Source organism: Plecotus auritus (genome assembly GCF_963455305.1).
Source record: "Plecotus auritus genome assembly, chromosome: 7".
NCBI lineage: Eukaryota > Metazoa > Chordata > Mammalia > Chiroptera > Vespertilionidae > Plecotus > Plecotus auritus.
Window position 1 is genome coordinate 82,638,854 of NC_137774.1, and position 18,288 is coordinate 82,657,141.

At 46.4% G+C, this 18,288-nt stretch overlaps 1 protein-coding gene across 8 annotated transcripts in view; it reads right to left on the reverse strand.

Moving 5' to 3' along the window:
- Positions 1–4,388: 4,388 nt before the first annotated feature.
- MARF1 (meiosis regulator and mRNA stability factor 1) overlaps positions 4,389–18,288 on the reverse strand; it is a 42,726-nt gene continuing 28,826 nt past the window's right edge. For all 8 annotated transcript variants that reach the window (XM_080679015.1, XM_080679020.1, XM_080679019.1 and 5 more), the window contains 7 exons: positions 17,880–18,107; positions 14,202–14,432; positions 11,722–11,934; positions 10,513–10,573; positions 10,329–10,427; positions 8,552–8,722; positions 4,389–6,918 (listed from right to left, as the gene is read on the reverse strand). In XM_080679015.1, coding sequence (XP_080535141.1) covers positions 6,695–6,918; positions 8,552–8,722; positions 10,329–10,427; positions 10,513–10,573; positions 11,722–11,934; positions 14,202–14,432; positions 17,880–18,107 — 1,227 coding nt within the window. In that variant the 3' untranslated portion in view covers positions 4,389–6,694. The remainder of the gene's footprint in view (positions 6,919–8,551; positions 8,723–10,328; positions 10,428–10,512; positions 10,574–11,721; positions 11,935–14,201; positions 14,433–17,879; positions 18,108–18,288) is intronic.

Sequence of the window (18,288 nt, forward strand, 5' to 3'; positions counted from 1 at the left end):
TCTCCACTGAGATGATATCTGCAGTTCGTTTTCCTCCTCTCACAGAAAGAGCAGCACTTGGGTTTTAATGAGCAAGCGTGGTAAACCCAGAGGCTGCAGGAATGTGGGAGGGGGCAGTGAACGGAGTCTGGGGTTCAGGGAGAGGAGCTGGGGAAGGTGAGGCTGGGGGTGGCGTGGGGGAAGGGGCCACCCTGCCTTGAGGGCCTCTCTGTGTCCCCCACTGTCCCTCATGCAGAGCTAGAGCTCTCTGCATTAGAATTTTCTCGGTTTTAAGTGACTGAAACTCTAGCCAAAGAGGCAAAAAGTAAGGGCATTTCCTGGCTCCTGGGCTGGGATATCTGGGATCTAGGGTATCAAACAATGTCATCTGGACTCACTGTTTTCCCACCTTTCCGTTCTGCCTCCCGTGTGCTGGCTTCTTGAGGCAGACTCTCTTTGTAGGGCCCATGGCAATGGCTCCTAGCTTCCGGCCTCCTAGAGTAACACCCCAATGAATTCAACAGAAATCCCAGCCTGGAATCTCTCAGGCCTGGCTTGGGTCATGTTAAAAGGTAAACTGAGGCATATTGAGAATGTTAAGAATGTGAGCAGAATTTAATTCAGATCTGGCAGCATCCAATGTAGCAGATAGAAAGGAGCTCTGAAGAGCTGCGCAGAACGGAGGACGTTTATAGGCAGAAGGGAGCAGGAATGAGGAAGTTATACTCAGCAAAAAAAGTGAGTTGGTTATCGCCAGGTCACGTTCCTTATCGGGAAGGCAGGGGTTATCAGGCAGAGGGCCTAACTAGGGCTGATCGGTGACTCCTGATGGACTGGTTTAAGGTTCCATTTCTGGGAGAGGAGGAACTGTAGTTAAGTCTCCAGTTTGGTGATATGGGGCTTAGCATAAGTGACTCCATGTTGAGCCTGTTGTCATGTTTTAAACAGTCCCATGCCCATTCGGGAATCACGTGCTGGGCCAGAGGGGTGTGGTTCTCTGCTTAGCCAAATTGGGGTCCAAAGGCTGACCCTGTAGCCAGGGGAAGGAGGAGAGAGGTGTCAGCCCAGTTGTGGCAGAAGAAAAGAGAATGGATGCTGGGAAGTGAAAAACAAGGGTTCGCTGCCTTTTAGAGGATAAGAAACAGTGTTTTAGAGAAGGGCAGGGATTGCTAAGGTCATCAGCTCACCAAAACCAGGACAGAACTCAGACCCTTGGTCTGATTGAGTGCCCTGTGCCTCCTTTCTCCATCATTAGGACTAGGTCCACAGGCAGCCCACGCTGAAGGAAACTGAGCTGGAGCTGGGACTGCCAGTCCCCTGTGGGTCTCTAGCATGGTCTTGACTTGCTTCAACCAAGAGCTGTTTGTTCAGATTCAGATAGCAACTGTTTACCCACAGGAGCACAATCTGCAGGCCTGAAAGGTGAGAATCCCGAGGAAGCGCCTCGGTGGCTGCAGCCGATGGTGGAAACGTGGCTCTGGGACAGCCAGCTGCCACCCTGACTGCCCACGTGCAGGCCTTCATCTCCAGGAAGGCCCGGGAGCCTGCACAACAATAGAAGACGATTTTTATTTATTTTGAAATAATTTTGAACTTAGACAAAGAATTCCTGTATGTCCTTTTACTCAGATTCACGGGTTGCTGGCATTTTGCTGCATCTGCTTTATCACTCACTGCCTTTCTCTCTGGAAGACCTCAGTTGTAGACGTAATGTCGCCTTACCTTTAAATCCTCCAGCATGTATTAAAGAACGCAGGTGTTCTCTTTCATATTACAGTGACTCAGAACTACTTCCTAGTATTTATGTTTTATCAGTTTTCCCAGTAATTTGCATTATGGCAACTGTCCTCCTCCTCCCCTATTTGGGATGTGGTCCAGGAACAAGCATTGCTTTTCCTTGCCACATCTCTAATCTCCTTCAGTCGTTTTGTCTTTCATGACCCTGATGATTTTGAAGAGCCCAGGCCAGTGGTTTTAGTGGATAGCCTGCATTTTAAGCGTTTCCCTGGTGATGAGACGCCCTCTGTGATTTGAGGACCACTACCCCCGAGTGGTCTTCCTGTCTGAGCCCCAGGAAGGCACAGCTGGGCTCACATCTTATTCATTTGAGTCCCCACATCTGGCTCAGTGCCTGGCACCCCTATGAGGACCTCAATAAAGACTGGGCTTTGGAGCTGTGTAGACCATTACCACTCAATGACTTGGCAATGGCTCAGCTTCTCCAGCCTCATTTCCCTCCCCCCACCCCCCACCCCCACCGGCCCCGTCTGTAACCCAGTGTGAGGGTGGAGGGTGGTGTGCTCTAACCTGACTTTAAGGGTCCTGTCAGCTTTGAAGCTTGGTGTGGGCCTTCAAAAGGTGTAGCTCAGGACCCCTTTCCTCCCCTACTAGAAGCTGGATAGGATGTCTTGGGCCTCCTGTCAAGTCTTAGGGATTGTCTAAGAGGTGGGGCCTGTGACTTGTTTCTAACAAGTGGAAGTTGGTAAAGATGATGAAAGGTCACTCCCTTGATTAGGTTCCATTCTATAAGGCTTCTTCTCAGCAGACTGGAGAGAAGCTCTCCTTGCTGGCTTGATGAACTAAGCTGCCAGTGGAGGCAGCCCCTGTGGCAGGGAACTGTGGGTGGCCTATAGGATTTGCAGGTGGCTTCTAGCTGACAGCCAACAAAACCTGGGGCCCTCAGTCAGGAGAGGGGAGGTGGGGGAGGGTCGGCAGGGGTCAGGCCTCAGAGTCCACACCAGGCCCTGCATCTGGAAGGCTTTCAGGCAGAGATGGGAGAGATGGTGCATCTGCCCTGCCAGCCTGGGTCACCCCGACCGCTGCAGTGCTCCTGGCTGGCTCACGGCTGTGGCACCAATTACTTAGCTCCCACCTGCAGCTGTTTCTTCCCCTTCCCCTCCTCTGTGCCCTAGACCCCATTTCTAAGTCCTTCTTTCCCAGAAAATGTGACTTCTTCTCTTCATCTTGCTGAGGGAAGTTCTGGCCTCAACCTTGGACTTGAGATCTCCTCATCCCACCCACCTGAAGAAGGAGGGGTTCTGGGTTCTCTCTTTCTTGCTGTTCCAAAATTTGCCGAATTCATCCAAAAGGCAACTAGGTTTCTTCATATTCCAACCTAAGCTGTTACCCAGGGCTGCCAACCTCTCAGGGAAAGACTAGAACTCTCCCGGGAAAGAGACTCGACACTTGGCCCTGAAAGTATTAATTCAAACAAGCAAATTGGATCTGTCTTCTCTGCATTTCTCCCCATAGTCGAGTTAGAGGAGGTTGTTGCTGTAATCACATTAGCAACTGGGAGATGGGCCAGCTATTGTACAAGCCTGACAGAAAGCAATGTGGGAGAGTGCAAGGTCAAGTAAAGCAATGGTGAGGACCACGCTGACCGCCGGTTTATGGGGCAGTGAGTCAGGGTTCCTGCTCCTCGCCCAGCCCCAGAGCCAATCTGCAGAGCAAGTGGAGGCTACAGCAGGTCACTGGTGTGGGAGGAAGCAGGGATGCTTCTGAGCTGTGACTCAGTCTTTGTCCACTGAGGCAGCCAGAAACCAGACAAGACAAATCAACGCCCACTGGTGATGGAAACAGATGGGGTGGACCGCACATCTGGAGTTGGGTCCTAGAGAATCACATCTCTGCATGAACAGGTCTGCTCTCTCTCAGCCAGCCATCTTCTAAGCTACCTTCTCCACACCAGATGGGAAATGCACAGAGATAAATGCAAGGCCCTGTTTGAAACCCTTAATTAGACCCACAAAACCTCACTGCCCTGCTCTTTAGGGGCATGGTGGCAACTCAAGTTTTTCTGCAAAACTTCGCTACCATGAGAGATGTTTTGAAAGGATTGCCAAAGGTTTTCAAAAGCTTTTTAATGTTGAACTTCTAAAAAAATTGCACTTTGTCAAAAGGTAATTTACCCAAACATTCAAGTCTCTTCTGGGTCCTTTCAGATTCGTACAAGGGGTGAGTGGTAATGGAGGTCTCAGGGAAAGGCTTCACAATGGAATCTATAAAATGTGTTTTCCAAAAGGGCTTATTAAAAAAGCATACCTGGCAGGGACCAAGACCGAGGTAGCCTGCAAAATGGATTTCTTTCACAGGGAGAGTAAGTCTAGGAATTATCCATTTTATAACTGGAGCGTTCTGTGCTTATTCTATTTTCTCCACACATGATTATAACCTGGAACTAGATTGCAAACCTCGGAGAGTCCTGACCACAAAGGACCCATACCCAGTCACCTGCCAGGGCTGGGTGCCAAATTAAAAGGGCCTCCAAAGTGTCAAGATCAATTTGTCTCCACCGCCGATTTTCAGGCAGTGTGGGAAGTTGGGGAAACCCAAAATGAAAAGATGACAGAACTGGACTGGTTTATACTCCCTCCCCTCAAACACTCACTTGGAACACTCACATCGGATGCTTGCTTGTAAAGTTTATTGACAACTGTTTGGTCCCAACACACAAAACAGCACTTGAACCACAAAAAGTGTTCAAACAAAATAGACAGTTAAGAAAAACATCTCTCCCCCAAGCCCAATCCAAAACAAACAGTGCAAGATGGGGAAGGGGGTTGTGGTGGTAACTTTTGTCTTTTTTTAAAGATAAATCTAATCCGGTATGTCTTTCCACTGAGAAATCAAGAATTTCATTGTCTTAATTCTTATATATCATTTTGTTACATCATTTAATTAAGCCTCTGGATAAAAAAAATAGATAGTAATTGGATTGGCCATTGTGGAATACATTAGGAACACAATGAACTTCGCTGTATTTTCCTATCTTCACACAGCGATTGTTAGTCATACACGTGGCCCAGGCTGACTGGCGACTCCAGCAAATGGTGTGACCACACTCACATGACTGCATACGTCAGTCTCTTCTTTGTTGCCCAAAGAAGCTGCTCTTTGAGACTGTTCCTTGTGACTTGTAATAGTACCTCTTATGTTTTTAAGTCCACAGTTCTTTACATGAGAGCAAAACTAAAGTCCAAGTGTGCAAACTCAGCCTTATGAAATCTCAGGATAAGGCAACTGATGTTCTCAACACTAACTCTATCACATTGTTTAAAAGCTTCTTTTAAAAAACTGCACATTTGCATTGTACTTCCTGTCCCACTACGTCTGTGGAGGAAAAGCCTCCAGCGGGATCGCAAGGTGCCATCACGCTCAGAAGCTTCTCCAATGTAGTTCCATCTTGATTGGGGCTACGTCTTGAGAACTGGGAATCATTTGCTTCATAGAAAAGATTTGGGGAACAAACATCTATCTTGTAAAAATCTCTCTATAGCCCTTATTTTGTGGCATTTTATTAAAATGCTGGCTATAAAATCAGAGCCCGTTTTCTGGCTTTCCAGAAATTACAAAATATAAACATTTCCCCCAAAGAAACCATCTAACTAGTGGAAGACCTTTTGTCAACAGGTTCTTTCTGCTCTATGAATGAACCCGCCTTTTGCCCAACAAATACAACCCATTGTAAATGTCAGGTTTCTCTAGGAGGGGTGAGAGGCCACCTGTCACTGGATGCCTCAGCCACCTCGGGGCGAAGGTCATTCAACACGGCAGTGCTCCCTCACAGGTTGGCTTTTCCCAAATACCAACATCAGATATCACAAAAAACCTGCACATGCTTCCAACAGCGAGAAGTAACCGAGTTAAAGTAGACACTATTAAGACACACAAACACATACACATAGAGCTTCCCGACTACCAAAACCAGCTTTAAAAGGACAAAAACCAAGTTAAGTTGACCAACCTTGGCCTTTATATGTTTAGATATAATTTCTGTGTGTTCCTAGTGGGAAGAGTATCCGTACCGCCCCAGATGAAGCACCTCACCCCTCAGCTGATTTGTACTTTATGCATTGCATACTTGAGAACGAGACACTCTTCCCAGCGTTGCCTCTTGACACACAATCATGTGTGGACTTCAAACACTGACTTTAAATTCCCGACACCAAGACCATCTCCTTCTCCTTTACCTAATGCATGTCAAACTGGAACTTAACATAAAAGGGAAGCTTAAATCATCAACTTTCTAGAAGCTCCTAAATGGAACCCCAAAGTGGAAAAACATTTTAAAAATTCTGTGATGAAGCCGCTTTTGTCAACTACAGACATAGTTAAATAAAAACAAGGCACTCTTACAAGTCACATGGAAGCCAGGAACCTTGATATCCAACCTGAAAATACATTCTTACTTCTGGCCCACCCTCCTTCAGTGTGTGAACACGCAGGCCACTGAGCAGGCTTTGCTTCAAGACACATCATGCATATGATTAATACCACCTGAAAATATCAGTAAGCAAAGGCTTAGAGACTATATTATGCTACATGGAGGATGATACCACTGATGTGGCTTAATGGAAGTAAAACTACTTCCTTCTAGCCGAGTTCTTACTGCTTTCTTCTGGAACACCATTATATTTCATAATAATTAAGAAAAAAATTGGTAAAATATATTAAGAATTCTTTAACAAATGCCAGGACTTTTGTTTTCAAATAATTGGGGGTGGGGGTGGGGGTGGGGGTGGGGGGAGTAGAAAAACTTTAGCTCCAAGCTGTGTTCAATGGAAAAAAAAAACAAAACGTATGGAATACATCTAAGGATGGAGGAGGTGGCTTCTAGGGGTTTTCAATAAAACAGCAAGGGCTGTGTCTTCTGAACCCACTGTGTGTGCAGAATCAGACAGTGTTCCCGTCCTACTTCTATGTTCAGAATGAGTCAAAGCTTGGTTACAGGTGCAAAGGAAAAGTTGGCTGCCAATTTTACTCTATTTTTGGGCTGCTTTTTGGCTGGGCTTTCCACAGGGCCCTTGCTGAGCTGGGACTCTGGAGTGTCCGAGGGGGGGCAGGGAGGCGCCGGGACACAAGAGGAGCTGGAGTCGGAGGTCAACTTTTTGTTATTTACCGGTTCAGTGTTCTCTTCTTGGTTTAAAATCATAATTTCTGTAAACACAGAGAAGCAAACAGATTTAGTTCTAGGACCTGCAAGTATTGGTTTTTAGTTTCTCTCTCATCTTTTCACTCAAAAAAATATTTAAAAAATAACCCCCCAAATGTCACACCCATGCCACCATTTACATATCAGCTGTGTGGCCAATATTATGTGTCACAGTCAAATATTTATAAACTGCATCTCAGCTCTCCCCTGGATCACAAAGTTTAGAAATCTTCACTTTTGCCTTCAAATCACTGAGCAATGATTTAAAAACATTTTTTCCTACTTTGGCTTCTCTGCCCATTCACTCTGTCAGGTAGTTAAGGACCCAGAAGGGCCCTGGAAGAGGACTGGCCCTGACAGAGGACCTTACTCTGCAGGTCTAAGGTGGGGGTGGGGGTGGGGGTGGGGCGGTAAGGGGTATGGCACAGAGTCATAACTGCCCTAGAAAACCCAGGAAGTCTCACTCAGCGTGCTCCTGAGATGCTGCTGTGCATACAGAGCCATGCTGCCTGGAGGAGATGCACCGTTATACCTCGACTCCCACTGTGTGTGCAAGGGCTCTCACATTGAAGGCACGCAGAAGGTGAGAGTGACGCACAGCCCAGCTCCCTTCTCGGGCTGGCTCTCACTGAGAATAGCAGACAGAACTGCTCACACCATTCAAAATAGTTTTCTCTCTTGTAACGTGTGGATGGCTGCTGTATCTAGTGGCGCATGTACACTAAGTGCACCCAGGCTACAACCCCATGAAGAGCTCGTGTCAGTCTCCCACCAGCACTAGTCATGCTCTCCAGGGAACACACCCTGCTTTTACCACAGGCTAGATCAGTCTCAGAAGCCAGGCGTATGGTTCCCCAGCTCCACTTTCCAGATGAACGGCTCAGTTCTCTCACTGCTCTCGGATGCTGCTAGAGAAGACTAAGGGTGTGAGATCGGCCAGGTGGCCAGGAGCGGTCCCTGTGGCCAGGAAAGCAGCTCGGCAGCAGGGTGGAGAAGGGCTGCTCACACAGGGAGGATGACAAGGAAGTTCCTCGTTTGAGCAGAAGGGCCATCCTCTCAGGTCAGATGACGCAGCAGAAAGACAGGAGGCCTTGGGTTCAAATCCTAACTCTGCCACTTCCTAGTCAGGCAGCCTGGAGCTAGATTCATCTCCAGTCACCACACAAGCTCTGCCTGCCACCTAAATGTGCTGAGTCTGTCAGCCCCAGTGCAGTGTCACGCACACAGGGGGAGCGGGGCAGCATGGGCTGGAGTAAGTGCGCAACCCCATCAGCTTCCTCTTCCTTCTCAGACACTGTGCAGGACAGATGCCCATCCCTGCCCTCTCACCCCTCATAAAGCCTCACCCCCACCCCCCGGAGCCATCATGGAGACCCTGCCAGAGGGACGGCATGTTTGGTGATGAGCGTGCCTCCTCTGTAGCCCAGCTGTACCATCCCTCAAGTCACACCATCACTCCCTTGCTTGCTCCCTAAGCCAACTCAGGCTCAGGAGGAACCCTGATAGGAAAAGAGGGTCCTAAATAATTAGCACAGGTATTTTGGGCCCGAAAAGGTATAGTTTCTCCCACCTCCATCAAACACGTAATATACTGGCATGCGATTTTATCTTTTAAGCCCACAACACAGTACATCCTACCAGAAGGTTCTTGAGGGTGTTCCTCAAACTGAATGAGATCAGCAGACTGAAGGATGACAGGATCTGGCCTCAGCTGAGGGGACGGCAGGCAGGAGGGCACAGGTGCGCACAGTAGGTCCACGGGGGAGGCGCTAGTCAGGCGGAGAAGCTCCTGCTCCGTTGGACTGGGCCCTGGACAGGAGAGGTAGGTAGGCTCATCAGGACAGTACACACAAGTCTGCCCAAGGCTTTGTTTCAAAGCACAGGAAAAGTGGCAGGAAGTACTCAATAACTCAAGGTTTAAAAAAAGTCCATTAACAGAAAGATCTGGGTCTGTCTTTGGTAACTGAAGAGCCATAAGCCAAGATCTCCCTGAGACCCCATCTGAGAAAAAGGGCCCCACAGTAAGCTCCCAAAGAAGGGAAATAAAAACCCACAGAAGGGGTGTATAGTAGTTAAAGGAGCAAAGCTCAGCATTTACAAGACTTAGGTCCAAGTACTGTCACTTCCTAGCTGAGTGATTTTGGGTAAGCTTCACTTCCAGGAATTTTGGAACGTAGGTAACAACTGCTGAAGGTTGTTGTGACAGCTGAGAGAGATGGGTTACATTAAGGTGCTTTATAAAATGTAAAGTGTTACATAACTGAGTTATAAACACAGAGCACAGTAACACTAATGACTGTCAGAGTCCAATGAAGACAAAATTTTCATACATAACAATAGATTCAAAAGTCTTTCAATAAAGTTAAAATTCAATTCAAGTGAGCTGATTTACATCTACAGAGATGGTTCCACGTAAAATCTAAGTGACTCAATGTTGTTTTGAGTAACATGAATGAATTACCATCAGTCTTTCCCAGGGATGTCCTATGACAAAGATTCTCCCTCGCCCTGACTAATTTGGCTCAGTGGATAGAGCGTCAGCCTGCGGACTGAAGGGTCCCAGGTTCGATTCCCATCAAGGGCATGTACCTTGGTTGCAGGCACATCCCCAGGGGGAGTTGTGCAGGAGGCAGCTGATTGATGTTTCTCTCTCATCAATGTTTCTCTCTATCCTTCTCCCTTCCTCTCTGTAAAAAATCAATAAAATATATTAAAAAAAAAAAAAAGACTCTTCCTGACCCAACTTGAGACTCCTCTTAGACCTCTTCTCCGCTAGACCCTGACCTTGGCCTTCCATGTCTGTCCTGTCCTTGCTGAGTCTCAGCAAAAATCCTGGGAAGTCAGTTTACTGAGAATCCCCGAGTCATGCAATCTGATCAAGTTCCTCATCCCCCCACACCAGCACCCACCCCGCATCGCCATGTCTAAGTCCTTGGCCTGCCTTTAACAAGGATCCTCTTAGGTCTGTTCGGCTAGAATCCCCCTACCCCTGATGTCTCCCCTTGGTGATTTTCCATCCACCGATGCCCTTGACTATAAACCCCACTTGTCCTTGTTGTATTCAGAGTTGAGCTTGATCTTGCAGCAGAGCTAACCCTATTGCAATGGTGAATTACTGTTCTAAAAAGAGTGTCAGAATAATTTTTTCCTTTAACACCTGAATTGGGTTGACATGTTAACATTTGGAGGGGGAGCAGGGTGCTAGCATCCCTTAAGAACATTAACCATTGAACCATAAAATGCTATCAAATGTAGGCCGGTTTTTTTCTCTGTTATTAACCAAATACTTTAAAAAAATGTATGGTTACTTAACTTTAATTCATGAAAGTAGCACACTGAGTCCCTCCTACCCCATCCCCACTCCGAGCCATTTCTGCTAGAATTCACCAGCTTTGCCTTGTCTGTCCTTTCTTACCATCATCACTTGCTCCAAGTTTGAGTTCCATGGCTGTGCAAGACTTGGGCACCTCTAGGATACGCTCAGTAGCCAAGGGCCAGTTTGAACTCAAATGACCTAGAGGACAAAGAGCACCTGTCAGAGGGAGAAGTCGGTGAGAGAACTGGGATTTCTGCAGGGGCAGGGATGGGCGCTTACTTACTTTTCATGTCATTTTTTAACACTACAATTCTCTTATGACCATGTCCTTTTATCCAGACCACCTGCACACAAGACATACTCCTGGTTAAGCAATGGAAAAGTAGGGGAGATAAGCCCTAAACTTCAGGAACAATGTGACCTGTGAATGCCTTACACATACTAGAATTTAAAACTGAATTAATGCCAAGAAAAAAAACTTTCTATACTCTTTTAAAGCAATAGAGGCTGGCAAAAACATGTCCCTTATGAAAAGCTGTGCAGTCTAAAAATCGTGAGACTCAGCTTTAAAAATATTCCTTATGGCTTTTAAAAAGATCATCTTCTAAACACCAGTTCTGGTCTATAAATGAAGAGAGTTCTCACATGAGAGCCCTTACTATTTTTTCCAGAAACTAAACACACCCAAAAGAATTCATGAAGATCTCCCAGACCCCTCAAACTAAATTCATTATCCTAAACAAAGCCCTCCACCTAATGCTGCTGCTCTCTGCCTCTTCGGTCAAGCCCTGGGCTCCTGGAGCGCTCCCACAGGCAGCTGTCACCACGGCCCTGACCTCAGCTCCCACGTGTCCCTAACTATGTGCTCAATTATTTTCACTCAGGCTCAATCCCTTCACAACTCGCACCCTGACCCGGGCAATGGCCAGAGTCCTGGCCATGCTCCCTGTTCCCTCCTATTTCTCTCAACTGTACTATGCACAGCAGTGACTGTGGTATTTTTCACATGCAAACCTGAAGGCCTCTCTTTGCTCTTTACTGAGTGCTGCTCCTTATACTGAGGAGCAAAGCCCCCATAACAGAGCTCGTACCTTCCCTGTCAGGCATCTGCTTATGCATCCCCTCTACCTAGATTGTCCTCTCCCCTCTTTGCCACGTGGTCAACACATCCTTCACAACTTGGCTCTGGTGCCTGCCGGGCCTGCCCATGGCCCTCCACCGCGTGCCCACTGGAGGCTGCACTGATGGGGTGTCCTGACTCTGCAATACCCATCACCTTCCTGAGGGCAGGGTCTAGGACTTCCTCATCGGGCATATGGGAATTTAATAAAGCTTTGCAGAATGAAGGAGAAACACTAAAAGCATTCATCTTATACAAACGGTATGTTATGAAAGGATCTGTTCAAAACGCCTGCCATTTCCTTATTCTGCTCAGGAGTGTAAGCCTGTGGCTCTCCAGGAAGACTCTCCAAGAAGCTCAGAAAACACCCACCTGTGGGATTGCTCCCAAGAGTTCCTCTACGCTACTGAAGCCGTAAGCCTTGGGCTGCACTGTTTCTCCGACATACTTGGAATAGGCCACGGAAAACTCATGAAGGAAAAGCTGCTGATAGTGGTAAGTACGAAGTAAAGACCGCACATTCTTGGCAAACAAATACAGACTTGTGAGCTTCACACACTCCTCTGTCTTATCATTAGTGAAAACCTGGTCCAAGAGAAAGACACAGCATTAGACACTCCCAGAAAGGCTGCCCCCACCCACAGAAGTGAGGGCCTCCAGCTGAGTGACAAGGTTCCAAGTCAACCTAAAAATGGAGTCAAGGAGGAGGAGGGATTCATTCAAGGATCTCCTCCCAGAGAAAGCTGGAGCCTTGAGCAAACCCGAGTTCTATTTGCAAGTCCAAAAAGGCAGAGGTCTGGAGAAGCAGTGTGTCAGAAAGGAAGGAAAGTGGCAAACCTGGGGTCTCAAACAAAAAGGTTGGCAGGAAGGGTGGAAGGCAAACCCTTAGGCAGAGAGAGCTGTATCAGGCCTGGGGGCTGAGGCCACTAAAGCTCATCTCCCAATGTGGTGTTCCAAAGAACTCGGTGGTGCAGGATGAGAATGCTGGCATTCTTCTAAAAAACAACAAAATCAACAAGGGGAAATGGTCCAAAGCTCTTCTGTTTTCAAGTAAATTAAGCAAATTTCTTTACCATAAACCTTTTCAAAATCTTTAATGTGCACTGAGATTCTGCAGAAGGGACATTCTCAGCTGGCCATGGAAAGCTTTTTGTCTTGAACATCCATTTACATTATCCAGAACTGGTGTTCACATAACAGGTGATTAACAGTTCAGAAAATGTTGAATTTGATATTGTGAAAGAAAGCCTGAGCTGGACAGTAGCTAAAGTGGTACTTATTTTTCTTTTAATATATTTTATTGATTTTTTTACAGAGAGGAAGGGAGAGGGATAGAGAGTTAGAAACATCGATCAGCTGCCTCCTGCACACCTCCCACTGGGGATGTGCCCGCAACCAAGGTACATGCCCTTGACCGGAATCGAACCTGGGACCCTTCAGTCTGCAGGCCAACGCTCTATCCACTGAGCCAAACTGTTTAGGGCGGTACTTTTTATTCAGGAAATACTACCATAGGGAAAGAGAAGTAGCCTTAGTAGAAATGGACTCACTTCTGAATACAGTTGACCCTTAAACAACACAGGTTTGAACTGCACAGGTCCACTTATATGCAAATTTTTTTCACTGAATACCTGTACTGTTTTTGATCTGTGGTTGGGAGTCCACTGATCCAGAAGGCCAAGTGGATGCACTGATCTATGCCACTTTATACAGGAGACATCTGTGGATATGGGTATCCGAGGGGGTCTGGGAACCAATCCCCTGTGGATACCAAGGGACAATGTAAGTCTTTGGGGAGTCAAACATTATACATGATTTTCGACTGCGTGGGGGTGGTGCCCCAGAGCTCCATGTTGTTTAAGGGTCAATTGTATAACAAAAAACAAACAAACAAAAATGGGGATTTATAGCCAATCAAGGAGGGAGGCTGTTGGTGGATGGAAAATTCTGACATCCAAGGTTAAGGTCTAGTCTAGAACAGCGGTCGCCAACCAGTGGTCCGCAGACCACTGGTAGTCTGTGAGGTCCGAAAGGTTGGTGACCACTGGTCTAGAAAGCTGCTCTGGGGAGCCTGAATGAAGTTTGGCCAAGGAGAAAGTTTCTGTCAATACCTTTTAGTTATTTAATTATTGATCACATGGTTATCTGAGAACAATGGTATGTTACTCTTTTGGATTTTATTGGTTAATATCCTATTTAGCTCACTTTCTTTTGAGTATCCATATTAGGCTTTTGGTATTCAAGTTTGGTATTTTGGCTTCATAAAATGAAATTGTGAGTTTTGCATCAAGTGGCCTACAATACTTTTAAAGAAGTTCATTCTTTAAGGGTTAGTTAAAACCCAACTGTTAACCCATCTGGTCCTGGTGCCTTTTTCAGTGGTAAAATTTCAATGATATTTCAAGTCTCTTTTGTGGCAAACAGTCTAATTTTTAACTTCCAGTCAATTTTGGTAATTTTTCTAGGACCTTATTCTCTAACAATTCTTCTAATCTTGGAAGTGCCATTCTTGAAAGGGTGCCTTGGGTGACAAGCCAATCTTCCTTCTGACCTGTATCTGACTGGTACGTCACATGAAGTTACCATGTAATCGCTCTAATTCAGAGAGAGGGACAGTAGCCAAACCCAGCCTAATGCAGGACAAAAGTACCCCAGTTCAAGAATCAGGAGGCCAGGGCTTTTGGCCTGGCTTGACACTCATTTGGACAGGTTGCCTCTGTTTGTTCAACTATAAAATGACCATTCGGTCCCTTTCAGCTCTACACCCTCTAATCTAGACCACTAGGTAATCCAGAATTATCCAACTCAACAGTTTCACTACAATGGCTCTAAAGAACCATTAGCACTCATACCTCAACTAAGTATGGCAGACTTTTCAGAAGTTCGGTCAGGGTCATGAATCCATATTCAAGGGGGTTGAGAAGAGTGCTGTGGGTAGCTTCATAATGTCTCTTGAGCTCATCAACAGAAAGAAAGGTGGCTCCTTCCCAAGACATCAACAATACCAGCAGCTGGGCAGTGAGAGAGCGCAGGGACTTGCGGTTGACCAGCTGGATCTGTTTGCCAGATTCTGTATCAGTAACCTGGGGAAAACAAGAATTCAAACTTATCCAAACTCAGCTAGTTTCATTTGGCTAATGGGACCCACAGAGGAAAAGTCTCTAAATCTTTCTCTTAAATTGAAGTAAAGAGTGGGTTTGTTTTCAGCTTCTTTGGGACACTAGACCAACCCTTCTAGTAAAATTCTTCTCTCCCTTCCTCCTGGTCCATAACCAGAAACTTCCATCCATACCACCCCCTCTCTTAGGACATTCTTTCCACTGCCCCCTAAGGGAAGGGGACAAGACTGGCCAGCTGGCATCTACTGGTCCAGCTTGTGAATTAAGGGTCGCTGTGCTGCCCTAGCCGGTTTAGCTCAGTGGACAGAGCGTTGGCCTGCGGATTGAGGGGTCCCAGGTTCGATTCCGGTCAAGGGCATGTACCTTGGTTGCGGGCACATCCCCAGTGGGGGGTGTGCAGGAGGCAGCTGATCGATGTTTCTCTCTCATCGATGTTTCTAACTGTCTATTCCTCTCCCTTCCTCTCTGTAAAAAACCAATAAAATATATTTAAAAAAAAAAAAAAAGGGTCGCTGTGCTGGGGTGGGGGTGGTTAGACTGCAGATGACACTCCGCAGTGCTGCTCTGCAGACACCACTCACCCCACATGTGTGTCCCAGGGGCTAGACTGGGAGGTGATAGAAGGCTTATTCAGACTACCAGGTCCACTCTAACTATAAGGCCAGCTGCATTATTCTAGTCCATTGTTACTTGCCATAAAGTTGATATTTTCAGGACTGACTACAAGTCTAAGTCTCCATTCTTTCAGATTCTCAAGAAAGTAAAGGATTTCAGTTTTTAAGCATATTGGGAGGGAAACCTTGCAAAAAAGATACAATTTACATATGGGGACCAAGAAACATGTGAAGAAATAAGCATTTGGTGACTGAGACCCACAGGTCTTGGGAAGGGGTGAACGAGTTTGTGAATTGAGCCTTCAATGAAATTAAAATAGGCAGAGCTTCAGTATATACACTGTTTAGGCATTGGCAGGCAAACCAATATTTACTACTATAGCCGTTTTCCCATTTTTCTGGCTTTCCAGCTGATTTTTAGAGAGATCAGAATGGGGGCGCAGAGAGAAACTTTGATGTGATAGAGATATGAGCCCCGTCTGGGGCTGGAACCCAAAACCTAGGCATGTGTCCTTGACCGGGAACCAAACATGTGACCCTCAGTGTGCGGGCCAACCCTCTAACCACTGAAATACACCTGCCAGGGCATAGCTGGGGTTTTGGATCCTCAGAGGCAGAGAGAGGTGGGTGGCACTTGATGAGACATCCCAATACCAGTGTGTCTATGGTTCTGATGTTTACCTAGAGCCAAGGCAGGAGCTGGTAGGTAGACGCACCACTCCATTTATCAAGATTATGGATTTGAGATTTACATTACACATTTCCTCTGCATTTGTGAGGTTTAATCAATCATATTATATGTCGAGGGGAGTCCAAGTCATCTTCTTAGATGCCCAGACCATTACTACTACTCCAGCCTTTCAAGGGAAAAAACAAAAACCTGCTCCTTTGATGCTACTTAGATACATCCCTGGCTACACATTAGAATCACCCAGGCAGCTTATAAGAAATGCCAATGCTAAGAGCACACTCGGGCTAATTACATAAGAATCTCAGAGGCAGCGGTGAAGTCCTGGCATTGGCATTTCCCAGAAGCTCCCCAGGGAATCGAGTGGAGCTAGGGTAGCCTTTCCCATCTGTCCCTCCCTCCACAGCCTAGCTTCCCGGTCATTCACCTTTATTCATCAAAGTCTGTGGTCACCACTGCCATCGTCCTGGGTGACTGAGCATCCCCGGGGCCTAACCCACACCATGGCCTTTCGGTGCCTCTAATTTCTCATCTCCAATGACATCCTTCTACTTGATTCTACTCCAGGCACCCATCCCCAGGGTCACACTTGGGATACTGTCAGTGCACACTTCCAAAGTAATTCATTCAAACCTCCCATGCATCCTACATGCAAATGGGAGCCTAGAGCAAATGCTGGGTGGGAGAAGACAAAGAGATTCTCATCCTTCTACAACTTCACCAGCACTGATTCCTGTTTTGGCCCCTCTTTCATCCATCTTGGCACTGATGGGCCACTAATTAGCAGTCATGTCAATACTCCAAACTCCTCTGTCCATGCCTTTTTGTTGTACCCATCTGGCAAAGTCTCACCTTGAGCCCAACTATCTCCTGTCCTGGAGCTGCACTGAGCAGCCCAGCCACCATTTTCACAGAGTAAATCGATGAGCACAGACTTCCAGGGAGTTCTCCATGCTCCCAGCACCCCTGCTGATTTCCTGGTTATTCTTCCACTTATCACCATGACAACTGCAGACCTTCTCCATGCTCTCCCCTCTGAGCAGTTGCTCTCGCCTTCTACTTGACAGAAAAATAGCTCTTGGAAGATAACGCCCTTCTTTTCCTGGTGACAAACATCATGTTTACCTATATCTTCATCCACCCTACCTCACTTTCCTCTTATCAAAATAAAAATATATCTTTGCCGTCTCTCCTTCCACTGAATGACAACTCCCACAACTCCTGCCTCCTCACCCATCACCCTTTTGCACCTTTGTCTATTTATCTTCTCTCTCAAGTAGACCCTCTCAGTAGCTCTCAAACATGTTCACTTAGCTAGGTCCCTGGGTCACATTAGCCCTTGTGTCACTTGCCCTCTCAGTAGCATGCGATGCCACAGGCCATTCCTCCTGCTTGGTCTTCAATGTTCCCCACTCCTGGCGCTCTTCCCACTCTCCGGCAGCTATGTCTCCGTCTTCAGGGAATGTTTTTCCTCCTCTACATAAACAGATTCCTTCCAGACCTGTGACTGGGACTGCCACCACTTCGTGTGTTTTCCTTTCCATTTCTTCCTCGCTATAGTGAGTTTCCTTGGTTCTGGGGTGGATGCAGCTTAAAAATTAGGGCTGGGAGGCTCAGTTCAGTGCAGGGCAGTGAAGAGGAGGAAGGTACCCTAGCCAATCCAGCATTCAACAACAAAGGCAATTCTCAGCTAGCTTGCTCCTACACCTATTTCTTAAGTGAGTCAAAATTTGGAAGGAGAAGAGATTTGTGATTACAGTCTCCCCCAAACATCAGAGATGAAGATCTGTTTAGACTGATCTAACTTCAGGCCAGCAGCATTGAGACTGACACAACTGAGAATAAACACCCTGGGATAAAACAGTGACCTCATCAGTTCAAGACGACATCACTCTGACAAGGTCACTTATAAACACACAAAGGCAAGTCCAAAACTCTAAACTGCCAAACCTAAGTCATCTTCTATTACCTCACAAGGTATTAATGACATACAAAGCAAGCTGTGAAGCACTAAGTAGTGCAACGTGCACCTACAGAAATGCTAGCACACAGGTGAATGCCCCAAGGAAGATAATGCCACAAGTGTCATCCCATGAAAAAATCTGTTACCTTCACAACATGGCAGAGCTTCTGTGTTAAAGCTGAAACTGAGCTGACATCATAGTCTTGGAGACGAAACGTGTAACCAAAGGTCTTAGCATATTCTGTGAGCAGGTCTGACATCATAAGGCAGTTATCTTTTTGGGACCGAAGGAGTTTAACAAACTGGGCAGCTAAAGCTTTGAATCGTTCTACCTCCGTCAAAGTGAGGATTTTTTCTTCTCCACATTCCAAAACCTTGGAAAACACACAGGAGGAGAAAAGGAACACCAAAAAAGTTACGATTATTCATGGAATTAAATGGCCCGAAAATATGTTAATAACTAAAAAGCACTTTGGTGTTCTATAATAAATATAGCTTTAGTTTTGCAAGATTAAAAAGTTCTGAAACTTGGTTGCACAACAATGTATATATATT